Below are 16085 nucleotides of genomic sequence, written 5' to 3'. Positions count from 1 at the left end.
ATTTATAAAAAAGAAAACCATGCAGTGTTATTTTACTTTTGATTTCAATTTCTGTAGGTATTTTTGTTCAGTTCAGTGCTATTGTTGATTTGTATATTTGTTCTTATTTCATTACTGACTGTTTACTTGTCTTCAATAATAATATTAGTTAGTCTAGTTGTTTTAGCTGTGGTATTTTTGTTAAAACCATAGGCTAAAGTTCCTCGGAAATGTTCTTTATGCTGCTGATCGATTTCAATTATTATCGACTCCCAGTTTTGATTCCAACAAGTAAAAAAAATCTGTCAAACATTTAGATATCAAACCTATTTTTGCAAAAATGGACATTACAAAACATTTTTATAGCATCAAATAACTAACAAAATCCAAACTTATTAGAAATACATACACTTGAACACACATCAGCGTTATATGAGCTACCTAAAATGACAGAAACCATCTTTGGAAAGAAATTATTTGAAGTGTAGTTCAGTTTTAGCACAGAGGGTGGGTTTATGACCTATACCGCAGCCAGCCACCAGGGGGTGATCAATATGTTTTGCCAATATGTGGCACATTTGCAGACTCATGTTTACCACCTTGTTAGATCAGTCTATATAGAGGGTCCTTTTCTGTTCCAACATGACAATAACCCTATGCACAATGAGATGTCCATTTCTATTTAATGGGGTTTTACAAAACCCAGAGCTGAACTCTGAATTATAAACCATAAATCAACAACAGTTGATATGAACTAATAAAATAACATAGTAAATTATTATCTCTTCATGAGTAGAATATATATTATATCAATATTTATTTCAAGACATTCACCACACACACACACACACACACACACACACACACACACACACACACACACACACACACACACACACACACACACACACACACACACACACACACACACACACACACACACACACACACACACACACACACACACACACACACACACACACACACACACACAACAACAACAACAGTTAAGCAGATGTCTAATAAATTATTAACATTTAACTTCTGTAATATGATTAAACATTGAACATGAGCACTGTTTTATTAGTTAACATCTATAAACAACATTAATTATAGCTTTTCTCCTCGCCTGTAAGAGCACAAGAACACTGCTGATGACCGACAGTATTTACAGCATTAACATCATTTATTTATAACGTAGGTACACTTTACAATAAGGTCTCATTTGTTAACATTATTTAATGTATAAACTCCCATAAAGTAACAATGAGCAATACATTTGTTACAGTATTTATTAAACTTTCCTAATGCTAGTTAAAAATAATACAGTTTTTTTCGATTGCTAAACGACAGTGAGCACAACTGGAGCTACATGTGCAAAACTCTAACTACAGTCTGCACTACCAACAGTCACCTGAGCTAAACAGTTCACATCACCTGCAAAACTCACTCCAAGCAACACAACTCTTAACACATGGCTCAAAACAGGCTCAGTGCAGCCAAACACTATGCACAACCCTCACTGCGATAACACACACTGTCACTCAGAACACACTGAGAGTAAAAACACTAGCATCAAACACCAATACAGAAAATACTAACTTTTCATCTTTACAGTTTGAACAATTTCAGTGACTTCATACAAAGTAATATTTTCTTCAAAGAAAAGAGTGACATTCTTTCACATGATTTATTTACATTTTTAGAACATAACAATTCTTTAAGGTAAATGAAAATTAGCAGTTTGCTTCAATGGTCTGTAGTAATTTACGGAATTACAGTAATGAGGAAAAAAAAGGTAGAAACTAAAAGTACATGTAATTCAAACAAATAATTGAGGGGCTAATCCTGCCTCTCTCCAGCATCAGGCCACAGGTGTTCATCAACATCACATCTAATGTTCTCTCTTGCCATGCACCTGCGGAAGAACCTTCTGGAGTGCCTTATCCATCCCTGCAGTCCTATGGACTCGTGTCCTCACATCCGGCACGCATGGCTTCCAAAAGAGACATTTGGTCATGTGGGTGGTGACCAAACACTTTCCACCTCCAGGCAGAGAAAAACTCCTCTATTGGGTTGAGGAAGGGTGAATATGCAGGCAGGTACAAAACCATAAATCTGCGACAATAGCATTTTCCTGCGCATCTGAAAATATTTTTCCTCTTCCTCCTGTTGGGGCCAGCCTTTGGGTTCTGTTGTATATTACAGTATATATACAGTAATACAGTAAAATATATATTTTACAGTCAAACTTACTGTAATATATATCTGTGTAAATATTCTATAATTGCAATACAAAATATATTCCTGTAATGTTCTCATTTACTGTAAGGATGTAAATCTCACCTGTTTCAGCTGAAATTGCCATCAGCAGTGTTTGAAAGGCACAAGACTGAAATCTATTCTGTTTTGAATGTGTGGTTCACAGTTTTGACAGCAGTGTGTTAGCATTTGAACAAAGTGCTGTAAATCCACAGTGTTGTGCAGGTTGTGGTTAAAGTCATGGGATAAGTGTGTAGAGTTTTGAAAACTGTGTTCAAGCAATGAAAAACGAACTAGAGTTTGGTCCACATGAACTGCTGCTGTGCAGACTGTAGTTAGAGTTTTGCACATGTAGCTCCAGTTGTGCTCACTGTCGTTTAGCAATCGAAAAAAACTGTAATCATATTGTTTGTTCATGTTAGTTTACACTGCGTGAACTAATGTTAACAAATACATATTTTGATTGGAATATTAGTAAATGTTGAAATTAACATTAACTGAGATTAATAAATGCAGTAGAAGTATTGTTAATTCCTAGTTCATGTTAACTAAAGTAGTTAACTAAACTTCAGCTGTACACTTGACACAGTTAGAGCTTAAGAATCATAGTCAATAAGCAAAAACCAGTCAAAATGAAAACTTATACATATATAATAATTGGACAATATTTATTTTGGATTACATTTTGTTAAACATAACAATTCCATAATTTATTTTGTATCCAATTGTTTATTTATTCAATGCTTTAATTAGCAAAATACACTGATAGCCTATAGTCAAATCCAGGCCCCTATATTTGCAAAACCATAAAGAAAATAAAGAAAAATAATAAAGTATCGAGTGAGCAGCTGTAAAAGAAGCCTAAGACCTTTTATATTCTTAGTTATAAATATATCTCTGCAACAGATTTGCCCATAAAATCCCCGGTGTTAAATATGAGTCCACAGTGTTAAAAGTGAGATAGGTAATAATTAGATCATTAAATGTGCATTGTGTAATATTTAGGAGGATCTGTTGACAAAAATGCAATAGCCTACATAACTATGTTTTAAGTGGTGTATAAAGACCTTATGAACCGTTATGTTTGTATTACCTTAAAAAGAGCAATTTCTATCAGCATTATACACCGCGGGTCCCCTTACATTGAAATAGTGATGTTGAGCTGACATGTTTCTACAGTGGCCCTAAACGGACAAACGCGTTTCGTCACTATGTTGTTCTTAATTGGCATCCCTGTGATTAATTACCGGGGCTCCGCCCTAAAGACGTCCAGATTGCCTGTGATGCTAAATCAACCTGTTCTGAATTATTAAGAGCGTTTAAATAACGCTGGCATCAGTGCAGATGATTTAGAGTTAAGCTGTAGAGCAGTGTGGATCTTAACAGAAGTGCTGCAAGGTTTTTGAAAGAGACTCTTGATTTCTGTCTAGTCTTGGATGATTGCTCTTCATGGCTGTGAGGGAGATTTGTGTTTGGAAAGGGCTCATTTTAGCCCTCTTCCTCTTTGCTGTTGATGGACAGAAAAGGCCGTACGTACTATGGGCTTAAAAGTAAAAAGTGGCCTAATGTTTGATTTATGCTGAATGATACAGTTCTATAAGGGCAAAATGAAGCACATTAACCATTTGGTAAAAATGTATTAATCACATTGTACTTTTTCCTATCTAGTGGTCAAGGATGAATGGGACCCACCAAAATGCTGTTCATTAACTTTTGTTTTAAATGCAAGTCACTGTTGAATGGAGTTTGTGTGCTGTTATTGTTCCTCAAATATATTTCTGAACAAAATGGCTGTGGTGTGCTCTTATTTTATAACCATGGTACAGTGTTTTTTTTAAGGTTAAAAGTTTATCCCACCCAGTCAACCAACCCCATGTTTGGTACTTCAACCCACTCTCTGATGGAGATAACTGCTTTGGCCTATTTTTGATTTATTAGGCTTGTTTTGATTCACAGACCTGTCAACCCTGTGAATGATCAACTAACATGAAAATGTTCTGTCCAGATTTCTTTTCGTCTCTGAACCTATACTTAATGATGTTTACACTGGTTATTCATGGTGACGTTCCCTGCAGTGATTGAAACTGTATCGGATGCCAAATTGTGTGCTAGTCTTCTGAACCCCCAAGAGAGTCTCACAATGACCGTTTCTCTGCTTGATGACAAAAGGATGACTACACTTGTGCAGCAGGTTTCTTCAAAGCCATTTCACCGCTGCTTTAGTTTCCAGGTCTGTTATCATGAGACATTGCTCTTTCTTTGTCTGGTTTGAGTTAACTGAGCTTCTTTACAGGCTCCTCAAGTAGATAAAGAATCTGTGCAGACGCTGAAGGTAGAAGTTCAAGGGAAGGTCTTCAGAGCGACTGAAGAGAGGAAAGTCATGTTCAGACGTTACCTGCCTTTGACCTTCATCCAAACAGACAAACCCATCTACAATCCAGGACAAACTGGTGAGCTGTGAATGACCCTTGGTTGAATATTAAAGGTGTAGAAAGTCCAATCTGCTACAAAGTCAGATCAAGTGCATTATGCAATTAATGTAAGTTCATTGTGTCTTTGCAGTGAATTTCAGAGTTGTCACTATGGATGCCACATTTGTGCCACTTGATCAGATGGTAAGGTCTGGCCATGAAATTGCACATTTATTGCAGGTCATTTTTACTTGAGCAGTTTTGCAGTTCTCTTCAATGACTGCTGCAATGGTGTCTTTCTTTTAAATGCTTAATATTTCTGTCTTTCAGTACAATCTGGTGGTGGTGGAGGTGAGTTTGTTCTGGTGCAAGTCTTTGAATGGAGCTGCTGCCACTTTCTGTACATTTTGGTTTGCTGTTTTTATGAGCTGTTCATTGTTTTAATAGGACAATAACAATAACCGGATTGGTCAGTGGACAAACGTTTCTTCAACGAGGTGGATATTGCAGCTTTCTCATGAATTAAACCCAGAGGCTCAGATAGGGATGTACACACTAAAAGCTTTTATTGGCGACCAAATGACCACATGTTTTTGAAGTGAAAAAATACGGTAAGTTGTGAATGATGTGCAACAGTTCAACGACAGATCTAAGATCTTACAGTGTTTTTATTTCTGGCTTAGTTTTGCCCAAGTTTGATGTGACCGTAAACGCACCACAGATGTACAGTGTTGCAGATGTGGGACTGAAAGTTGAGGCTTGTGCCAAGTGAGTGAAACCTACAGATATTTTCTTATCTTGTGGTTGGTCCGTTCTTGATCTTGTTCCTTGACGTTTCCCAGATACACATATGGCCAACCTGTACCTGGCCAAGCCTGGTTGGAAGTATGTCGTGAGCCGTTTTCATATGTTGTGGTTCCTGATTTGACCCGTCAATGCCTGGATAAAACTGCAAAGGTTTGACTCCTGCCTTACAGTGGAGGGTTTTTCTTCTGCTTGTGCTTGACTTAAATGTGACACTTTGTTCTGTTACCAGATGAATGCCACTGGCTGCGCCTCCCTTACCGTCGATACATCAGTGTTTTTCAACACCAAATTTGAAAATAATATGCAAGACACTTTTTCTTGTAAATGTGAATCTCACTGAGGAGGGAACGGGTGAGATTGGCTGATCTGAACCAAAGATATGTGTATGGAGGAAGTTAACTTGTTTATTTGAGTTGGTTTAATTTTTTCCCCAGATGTACACTGTTAGCCCTTACTGTAGAAAAAGCCCACATTCTTACAATATCATACCATTTTCCATTAAAACAGTAATATACAGGAATATACCTACAGGAATATACTGTGAATTAACAGCGCTCAAAGTCGACACTCAGAGGCTGTGTTCCCAATCACACCCTATACCCTCATTCACTATTCCCTACATTAGTTCACTAATATAGTCCACTTGAATGAAAAGAAGTGAGTGAATTGAGACACTGATGAACACCTGATAAGCAGAATCACTGAAGGACAGAGAAACAAGAACAGAAAAAAGAGAAACACAAGAACTACAACTGACTTCCAGCCACACTGAGTGTGAAACCAGTTTAACATTATTTATTTCAAGTTCTTGTTGAGAATGAACAGGGATTTAGTTAATAATAAAGTTTGTTGTCACCATGATGGAGATCAGTATTTGCTTTAGTATGTCTCTTGTACCTTAACTCAAAGACTTCGTTCAATCATCTCTCTTCGGCTGCTGTAACAGTGAGTGTATAAAGCACATTTGTTACAGCAAGAAAAGTCAAGGGGAAGTTGATCAGGAGTTTTTGGTTTTGTGATTTCAAAATCATACATGATTTATTACTATTTAATATATGTGAGCTATGAATTTCTGGTTTAATACCATACATCTAATAATCCACAACATGAAATACAGCAATATTTCTGAAATCAGGTCAACTGAAAATTTTTTAAATCATATAGTGCATTAATTTTGTATTAACTCCTGCTTGACTTTGACACACACAGACATCAACAATCATCATATGAATCTCAACAATGGTGATGATCAGAAGTTTCATGTCGCAATGCATGCTGGGTACCAGGATAGTATAAAACTCCCAGCATGCTCTGCTGCATGAATAATAATTAAAAAGATATATATTCCTACCATTGTTGAGATGCATGTTCTAATTTGTGATATTTCTTTGTTTCTACAAGACAGTGTAGCCCTTTTATTTTTGGTTATGCATGTGTAACAAATAAATTAGTCATTGTTGCTGTTGTTTCACAGTGGTGGTAACGTAACACTTTTGATTGAGAATTAAACTCTGAATGAGTGAGAACTAACTTCTTAGTGAATGGACAGGCCACATAATGATTTTGTCATGATAGTGAATATAACCACAATCATTCACGATCTGTGTGTGTGCACAAGTGTGACTTGCAAAAACACAGCTCAAGCAGCAAGAGAAAAAATTATGTGTTGGCATCAGCAACCCAACTAAAGCAAACACTGATCTCTATAATGGTAACTTTAAATCAAACATTTTCAAATAAACATCTCAATAACTACTTCTGTAGATGGATGACAGAAATAAAGTCAAACTGGTTAATAATACGTGTAATAATGTGTTATGGCTGGAAGTCAGTTGTAGTTCTTGTGTTTCTCTATTTTCTGTTCTTGTGTTCCTCTTTCCTTCAGTGATTCTGCTTGTTAACAGCAGGTGTTCATCACTAATGCTCAACAATCACTTACATATTCACTTAATGATCTTAATGATCTCACTGCAACACTGCGTCAATGTTACTTTTTACTCTTTGTAGTGTGGATGTTCCTGTGGGGTTGAAAGGGTTAACAGCGTAAGATAAAAAGACACACCCACAAAATGTATTTAAACAGTAATAAACTGTAAGTTATAAAACAGGTTTATACTGGCAACACTGTTGCCAGTAGTTTACTGTAAAATTTTGTTTTTTGGGTCACCATTGTGCTGAAGAGTAGAGCCTGTGCTTCAGTCCAGGAGAAGATCTAGAAACGTCGATGATACGCTGCATGTTGCTTTATTTAACAGAATGTAATTGCTGGTTCAGTGGAAATCTTTTTATGTACTTAAGTTTTTTAATGGTTTGTAATGGAAGTTCTTAACTCTTTTCTCACATTATTAATGCATTACACATTTTAGTTTTACACATTTAAATTACAGTTGGTCAATTTAAGGCAGTCGGTTTCTGCAAGTGAAATTAGTTTTAAGTCAAATTTTAATTTAGTGCATTTTACAGTAACAAACTGTATAATACAGTAAATAACTGTACAAATAACAGTAAATTACTGGCAACAGTGTTGCCAGTATTTTACTGTAAAAAACCCCGGTAAGGTCTAACAGTGTAGTCATGTCAAAATCTGCAACAGTGTCCATAACGTTTGAAGTTGGCAAAGTCATGTTTTTTGGACACCCCGGAATATTTTGAACCTGGATCAATGATTAATGGGAAGGTAAGGAAAAAAGTTAATTCCTTGTTGCAGAAGCCTTCACATCGGTTCCTTTTCCTAACCTTGATCATTCCCAACAGATCTCGATGTCTCGTTTCGTTGGTACTCCAATTGCAAACAAAGTGGTTTATCTACTGGATGGTAACAGCTGGCCCAACAAACTGCTGATGAATCTGACCACAAATCAGAATGGACTGGCCTCGTTTTCCCTCAACACTGATAATCTTCCTAAAGCTGCTCTGAATCTTGTGGTATGATTTGCTCTTTGTATTTTGAGATGTAGACATTAAATTTCTCTAAAAATAAATAAATAACGATTGCATTCATTGTTCCCCAGGCAAGTGCGACTCCAGTGGTTGTTAATGGTTACAAATCGCCATACTTTTCCACGGACACAAGGGTTGTTAAGCTTCTCCACCCTGATTCTCCCAACAACCCATCTAGTGAACTGACTATAGTGAAGCTTGAGCAGCCTCTCAAATGTGGTGCTTCGTTTCCAGTGACTGTGAAGTATTCTGTAGGAGAGGCTGGCGACTACAGTGTTGACATCATCTATATGGTGGGTGGACATAAAAAAATAAAATAAAATAAAAATATTAGGAACTTGTTATGTATCTGTTTGTCTGTCAGGTCTTGTCCAGAGGAGTGATCGTCCTCCATGGATTTCAGACGGTCAAAGCGAGGGCTTCTAATACAGTCACGAGCGGCTCTGTGTCGTTCCAACTGTCTGTCAGTGTCGATATGGCTCCAGCAGTGCAGATTCTGGTTTACTGCGTTCTGCCCAGTGAGAATGTTGTTGTTGGTAGTGCGTCGTTTGACACAGAAACTTGTCTCCAAAACCAAGTATGATGTGCACTAGCATCTTTTGTCTTCAAGTGGGGAATGGTGACATATCTTACAGCGTATTGGTCATTGTTCCAGGTGTCTCTACAGTTCTCTCCTGCTACGGCAGTTCCTGCTGAGGGAAACGTTCTGACTGTCTCTGCTCAAGCAGGATCTCTGTGTGGCATCAGTGCTGTAGATCAGAGCGTCTGGATCTTGGAGCCAGGAAGACGTCTGAGTGCTAAAATGGTATCCATGTGTAGTTAAATTCTTGTTGGTCTTGACTGACATTCAGGTTCAGCTTTAGAATTTGAGTTGTGCTGAGATCAATAGGACAAACCTTTTGTTGTGATTGTAGCAGTTTTAGTGTACGTCTTAACATCCATTCATGTTCTGACATAACATGCCAAACATTAATGAATTTATTCAACATTTTTCAAAAGTGACATACCTGAACACTTTTTTTTTTTTCATGGTTCCAGATGTTTGATTTGCTCCCAGTGCAATCACTATCAGGTTACCCATACAAAGTTCAGGATGAACCAGAGTGTCTAGGTTTTCGACCCCGTCTAGCTTTTGATCTGGATCCTGGCTACACTGATGCTACAAATCAAGCCTACACAACCTTCAAGGTAGAAAAACATATTTTGACTACATGGTTATGAACTGAGTTATTGACTTTAAATCTGTATTGTGTTTTGACTTGTCACTCCAACAGAGCCTGGGAATGAAGATTGCAACAAATCTCGCTGTACGAGCCCCTCCGTGCCCGCTGTATCCCAGATTCCCAGGAGGTAGGTCTATGCAGAGAGGCCATTCTTTCAGTGAAAACAAATTATGCATGACTTGAACTTTCATTCAGTTATGTGAGGTTAGACCTCCTTAGTGGAAAAGCAAGTTGTGGTGTTGGGTGTTTTAATCATTTCTATAGATGCAACAAGAGGGGCAGTTTGGTGTAAAATTGCTTGTCTTTTTCAGTGATGAATTTGAATGGTCCTGTAGCAATGGCTCTTCCAGATGGAGGTGACACTTCCACTTTAAAAGTGACTGTCAGGACTTACTTTCCAGAAACATGGCTCTGGCAGCTTGCCCATGTGGGGTTAGTGCCTTCTAAAGCTACTTACCCAGGTTTTACTTCTCCTGTTCCCCTTATTTCTCTTCTGCTGTCTTTCAGAAAAACTGGATCCACACAAGTTCCCCTCACTGTTCCTGACACCATCACCACATGGGAAACGGAGGCATTCTGCCTGTCCTCAAAAGGTTTCGGTCTTGCTCCTCCTGCTCTGCTGACGGTCTTCCAGCCTTTCTTCCTTGAGCTCTCCCTGCCGTACTCCATTGTTCATGGGGAATCTTTTGATCTGAAGGCCACGGTCTTCAGCTATCTTTCCAAGTGCATCATGGTCTGCCATGGTTTTCTTTTAGATAATTTCTGTATAGAGATGGTCATGTGTCTTTGCTCCATGTGTTCCGTTTCATTGACAGGTTAAAGTAACACCAGCTTCATCCACGGCCTTCACTCTTAAACCATATACTGAACCGTATGTGTCCTGTCTTTGTGCCAATGGGAGAAAAACCTTTAAATGGGTTCTCTCAGCTTCTGTTCTAGGTCAGTTTTGGATCATCTATCTAAATTGTAAGTGTATATTAGGTGTTGCTCACTTCCTGTCTGTCACTGCAGGAACTGTCAATGTGACAGTCAATGCTTCAGCTGAAGCATCCCGGACCCAATGTGGCACTGAAGTTGTGACTGTGCCGACGAGAGGACGCATTGATGTAGTCACACAAAGTCTATTTGTCCTGGTAAGTGTTAACCAGCCTTCTGGAATCTGGTCATGGCACTCATGCTGCTTTACTGATGTTGTTTTATTGCTTCTATAGCCTGAAGGAGTTGAAAGGACAAACACCCAGAGTTGGTTACTGTGTCCAAAGGGTTTGTTTGCACTCAATGATTCCCAATACGTTCTCCATGTACAGCCAAACATTAGCCTAGCTCTGAATGCTGATTCATTCTGTTCGGTCTGCAGGAAATGTTCTTTCTGAAGATGTGACTTTGACATTTCCAAAAAACGTGGTTCAAGGATCTGCCAGATGCTCAGTTTCAGTCCTTGGTAAAAAATGTAATTCAGTAGAAACTGACATGTGAAGGTTGGTAGAATAACTGTTTCTGATGTGGGTTTTATGCTTGACCTCTTATAGGGGACATAATGGGTCGTGCACTGAAGAATCTAGATGGGTTATTACAGATGCCATGTGGCTGTGGAGAACAGAATATGATCATTCTTGCTCCGAATATTTACATACTGCTGTACCTGAAGGTCACAGGGCAAATCACTGCAGCCATCCGAGAGACCGCAACAGGCTACCTTCAGAGCGGTATGGATGACAAAATCCACTTTGCATATGTAAATGAGAGTCCAATGGGAAGAGCAGGACTAGGCTTCCTTGGAATTTAGTATCCTACATTTGGCTTTTGACCCAATCAGGATACCAAGGAGAACTAAACTTCAAACACAGCGATGGATCATACAGCACGTTTGGTTATGATGAATCAAATACATGGTCAGTTTCTCATTGTTCTAGTGTATAATCTGCTGTGGCACCAGCTTTTTGTAAGTTCAGTTTGTGACCTCTTCTCCATGGCCAGGTTGACCGCCTTTGTCCTGAGGTCCTTTGGTCTAGCGAGGCAATTTATCTTCATTGATCCAAATGTCCTGCAGAGTGCAAAGGATTGGTTGATCAGCAAGCAGGGTTCAGATGGCTGTTTCATGCAGCAGGGAACTCTGTACCATACACTGTAAAACCCAACAAGTTAAGCTAACTCATTTAATTTGAGGAAACTTATTACCTCAATTTAATTAAGTTAACAAAAAACAATAGTTATGAGTACTCTGAACTTATTTTAATCGAGTCCACTAAACAATGATATTTTTTAATACGCAATTAAACTTTACACTGCATTTAAATACTTTATATAGCTGAAACCTCACTATATTGAGTAAAAAAATTGAAAAGACTAACTTTAAATGAACTCAGAGCACTTGCAGTTCCTGCTAGCTCGCAATATCATATACAAACTCAAATCCAATGAGTTAAGCTAACTCATTACATTTGAGGAAACTTATTACCTCAATTTAATTAAGTTTATAAAAAACAATAGTTATGAGTACTCTGAACTTATCTCAGTTGAGTTAAATAAAAGTATACATTGCAGTCAAGAAATTAAGTGATTAATTAATTGATGAATTAAGCGATTAGTGAGCATTAATTATGAACACCTGCTGTTAACAAGCAGAATCACTGAAGGAAAAAGAAACACAATAACTACAACTGACTTCCAACCACAGCCTTAGATGAAATCAACTTAAGATCAAATATGTTTAAATCTCTCAAGTTCTCAGCAGAAGAGGATTATGACCCATGATTATCCAATTAAATCTGTGGGCAAAGAGACACTTTACGTGGCTTTTCAGTCTGGAAATTCATGTTCAGTCTGTCCAACGTAACGCTGAGGTCACCTGTCAAACCACTACACAAACAACATTAGCATCTTCACTAATTACTAACCAGTTTTACTTTTGTCATGCATCTACAGAAGTTGTTATTGAGAATGAACAGAGGTTTAGATGATGATGATTTATTGAGTTTCATTTAAAGACACCATGATAGTGGTCAGTGTTTGCTTTAGTTGGGCTCTTGACCCTTGACTTTATAACACCAGATTTTCTTCTGGCTGCTGTAACTGAGTGTTTATATAACACATTTGTTATGGCACATAAGCCAAAAGAAAATAAAAACATGTTATTGCGTTTAGATGATGCAAATCAACATTTAATGACTTGATTTTCTGATCTTTTCCAGAGCCTAATCTCTGAGTAAACAGGTGATGTGTTACTTGTATTGTTTGTTATAACAGAACTCTGATTTTACTGTAAGGTCCATTGAAGTGACAATATGATTTTTAAAACCTCTATGGTTTCATACTGACTTACACAGACATCAAGAATGAGCATATGAATCTCAACAACGGTGACCAATAAAAAAATATTCATGCCGCAATGTGTGCTGGGAGCAATGGATACATTTTGTATTATGCTAGTACCCAGCATGCATTGCAACATGAATAGTTTTTAATGGTCACCATTGTTGAGGTTCATATGCTGAATCTTGATGTCTGTGTGAGTCTTTGAAATACAATACATTTTTTGTGAAACTTTTTGTGCACATTCATTTTGTAATATTATTCATATTGTCTGATGAACATAGAATTGCTGGCGCTTATGCTGTTGAAACACAGTTTTGAAAAAAAATGATTAATATGTTGCCCTTTTTATCAGGGATTAGACTCTGAATAAGATCAGTGAATCAAGTCACAAAATGATCTATTGTCATCATCAGTCCTCAACCATTTATACACAATCAACAATTTTCCATGACTTTTGTACCATTATAAATGTGTTATATAAACACACAATATAGCAGCCAAAGAAAACCTTATGTGGAAAAAGTCAAGGGTCAAGAGCCCAACTAAAGCAAACGCTGATCTCCATCATGGTGACCTTAAACGAAACAAATCATCAACATCTAAACCTCTGTTAATTATAATAATAACTGTATAATAATAATAATTCAAACTGGTTAATAATAAGTGAAGCTGGTAATGCTGTTTGTGTACTGGTGTAATCCTCCTCTTTTATCTTCAGTTGATTTCATCTAAGGATGTGGCTGGAAGTCAGTTGTAGTTCTTGTGTTTCTCTTTCCTTCAGTGATTCGGCTTGTTAACAGCAGGTGTTTATCACTAATCCTCAATCATCACTTAATTATACAATTATTATTCAATTATCATTCTGGGATATAGAAATGTTCTATAACTCATTCAGTTTGAGTTCAATTTCAGTCATTCAAGTTTCAATAATATTTGAGTGCAGTGAACTCAATTTGATTTAGTACATATTACTGTTAGGTTTTACAGTGTAGTGATATGAAGGTGTGTTACATGTTTCTTAATGCACTGGAATCTATGGAGTAGGTTGAGACTTTTCTTGTAAATTGTATTTTTTTTTTTATTAGGGTGGAGTTGGTGACAGTGTGACCATGACTGCCTACATTGTTGCATCACTGCTTGAACTAGGTGTCCCCTCCATGGTAAAATCGACCCAGTAGTTGTATGAGCTCCTTGCAGATGACCTTCCTGTTCTGGCTGTCTGATATTTGTTTTGGCTTTTTTAGGATCCCATCATTACCAACGGTCTGTCATGCTTGAGGCCTGTCATTGGGAACCTGGGAAACACTTATGCAACGGCTCTGCTGACCTACACCTTCAGTCTGGCTGGAGAGACCACCACTCGAGCACAGCTTTTAACTGCCTTGGACAACCTTGCCATTTCTGAAGGTAAGATTTACCAGCTTAATGTTGGTTCATCAGGGTCTTTGGCATAAACTTTCTCCTCTCAATCTCATCCTAAGGCACCATGCTCCATTGGTCTCAGACGACATCTGGTGATACTCTGGCGGTGGAGATCAGCTCTTACGTTCTACTAGCAGTTCTTGCTGTTCAGCCTCTCACGACGGTTAATTTGGGCTATGCTAACCGCATTGTCAACTGGCTTGTGGCCCAGCAGAATCCCTATGGAGGCTTCTCCTCCACCCAGGTGCCTACCAAACATGAGTGCAATCGTTTGGATTTTTTATTTATTTTTTAATCTGGTACTTCTTTTTAGGACACAGTGGTAGCTCTTCAGGCTCTGTCTGCGTACGCTGCTCAAGTGTTCAGCTTGGATGGCTCCAGCTCCGTCACTGTACAGTCCTCAGCAGTGGGAGGAGACTCTTATAGCTTCAAAGTGAATCGGGACAACAGGCTTCTTTATCAGGAGAAGCGCCTGAAGAACGTTCCTGGCAAATATAGTGTTAAAGCATCAGGATCCACTTGTGTGTCTGTGCAGGTCTGTATCTTCACCCTCTCGATTTGCTGTGCACATCCAAATCTAAATGCGTTTGTTTTTTTCTACTCGTACTATAGGTTGCATGTTTCTACAACATCCCAACACCCGTTAAAGTTTCCAGGACACTGAGTGTCGAAGCGAAGGTGACTGGAGACTGCCAAACGCTTGGAGCCAATCTTATGTTGAAGTTCAATGTGAAGTAAGTAGCATTGTGTCCTGAAACTGATGTTTATGACTCTTACAAAAATGAAGCGTTTTTCTTGATCTTTTTGACTAAACCTCTTTTCATCCTCATTTAGATACAATGGTGTAAAACCAAGCACTAACATGGTTCTAGTAGACATTAAGCTCCTGTCAGGCTTCACGGCAGACACGTCACTGGTTTGTATTTAAGATTGTTTAGAAAGTTCTAAGATGCTTGAAGCTCCTTCAATTGTAATTGTATAAATGTCTCTTACCCATAGCTTGGTTCTTCACCCCAATCGTTTGCCCCGCTAGTGGAACGGGTTGATGTTGAAGATGATCATGTCCTAGTGTATCTAAAAGAGGTGAGACTGGGTATATTACTAGCTGCCATTTTCTCATGTGCTGTGGTTCATCCTTTCTGTCTCACAGGTTCCCAAAGGCGTCCCCATGAGTTACACTCTGCAGCTGAAACAGGTTCTTGCAGTGAAAAATCTCAAGCCAGCAGTCATAAACGTTTATGACTACTATCAGACAAGTACGCTTTCGTCCTAATCATGCTTTGCTCTGGCTGAATTCACTGTTAATAATCCAGTTAATTTTCTGCTCCTATTTCAGGTGATTCCTTTAAAGACCACCTACACATCGCCCTGTCTATGATTTGATTCAGTACTGGCTGTAGGATGCGTGACTTGAATAAAACCACTTTTATACAACCAGTTCTGTTGCTTGTTCATTATCTGTGATTGTTTGAATTAGTCAGTGTTCATGAGTTTCTAGTTGTCCTGTGACTTCTAATCCTTAACATGGCTCACTCGAAGTTGCAGTTCTTTTATTTTTTTAACTAGCCATTGAAAATTGAGGTGCTTTGCTTGCAGGTGACCCTTCATTAACTGGCAAATTTAACTTTCTTTTACAACCATGGTAATAAGTAATAACTGTTCCAATGCCTGATCAGTGATTTTCTGATTTGTATTCAAATTCAGACAATCTTTCTCAAACCATTCA

The 16085-nt window shown here is 38.1% G+C and overlaps 1 protein-coding gene across 1 annotated transcript; it reads left to right on the top strand.

The window, feature by feature from the left end:
* The first annotated feature begins 8673 nt into the window (after positions 1 to 8673).
* LOC307001116 (alpha-2-macroglobulin-like) lies at positions 8674 to 15795 on the top strand. The gene is made up of 22 exons (XM_079617291.1): positions 8674 to 8976; positions 9055 to 9204; positions 9438 to 9587; positions 9674 to 9749; positions 9934 to 10355; positions 10438 to 10561; positions 10634 to 10755; positions 10834 to 10885; positions 10980 to 11063; positions 11152 to 11328; positions 11439 to 11514; positions 11600 to 11749; positions 13930 to 13939; positions 14023 to 14097; positions 14182 to 14344; positions 14419 to 14603; positions 14673 to 14894; positions 14972 to 15093; positions 15194 to 15275; positions 15359 to 15442; positions 15510 to 15615; positions 15696 to 15795. Exons 1-22 carry the CDS (start codon positions 8743 to 8745, stop codon positions 15740 to 15742), a joined length of 2913 nt encoding a protein of 970 aa, XP_079473417.1. The 5' UTR covers positions 8674 to 8742; the 3' UTR covers positions 15743 to 15795.
* The last annotated feature ends 290 nt before the right edge of the window (positions 15796 to 16085 follow it).

Source organism: Phoxinus phoxinus (genome assembly GCF_949152265.1).
Source record: "Phoxinus phoxinus genome assembly, chromosome: 1".
NCBI lineage: Eukaryota > Metazoa > Chordata > Actinopteri > Cypriniformes > Leuciscidae > Phoxinus > Phoxinus phoxinus.
The sequence above is the reverse complement of the archived record's forward strand: the minus strand, read 5'-3'. Positions and strand labels throughout refer to the sequence as shown.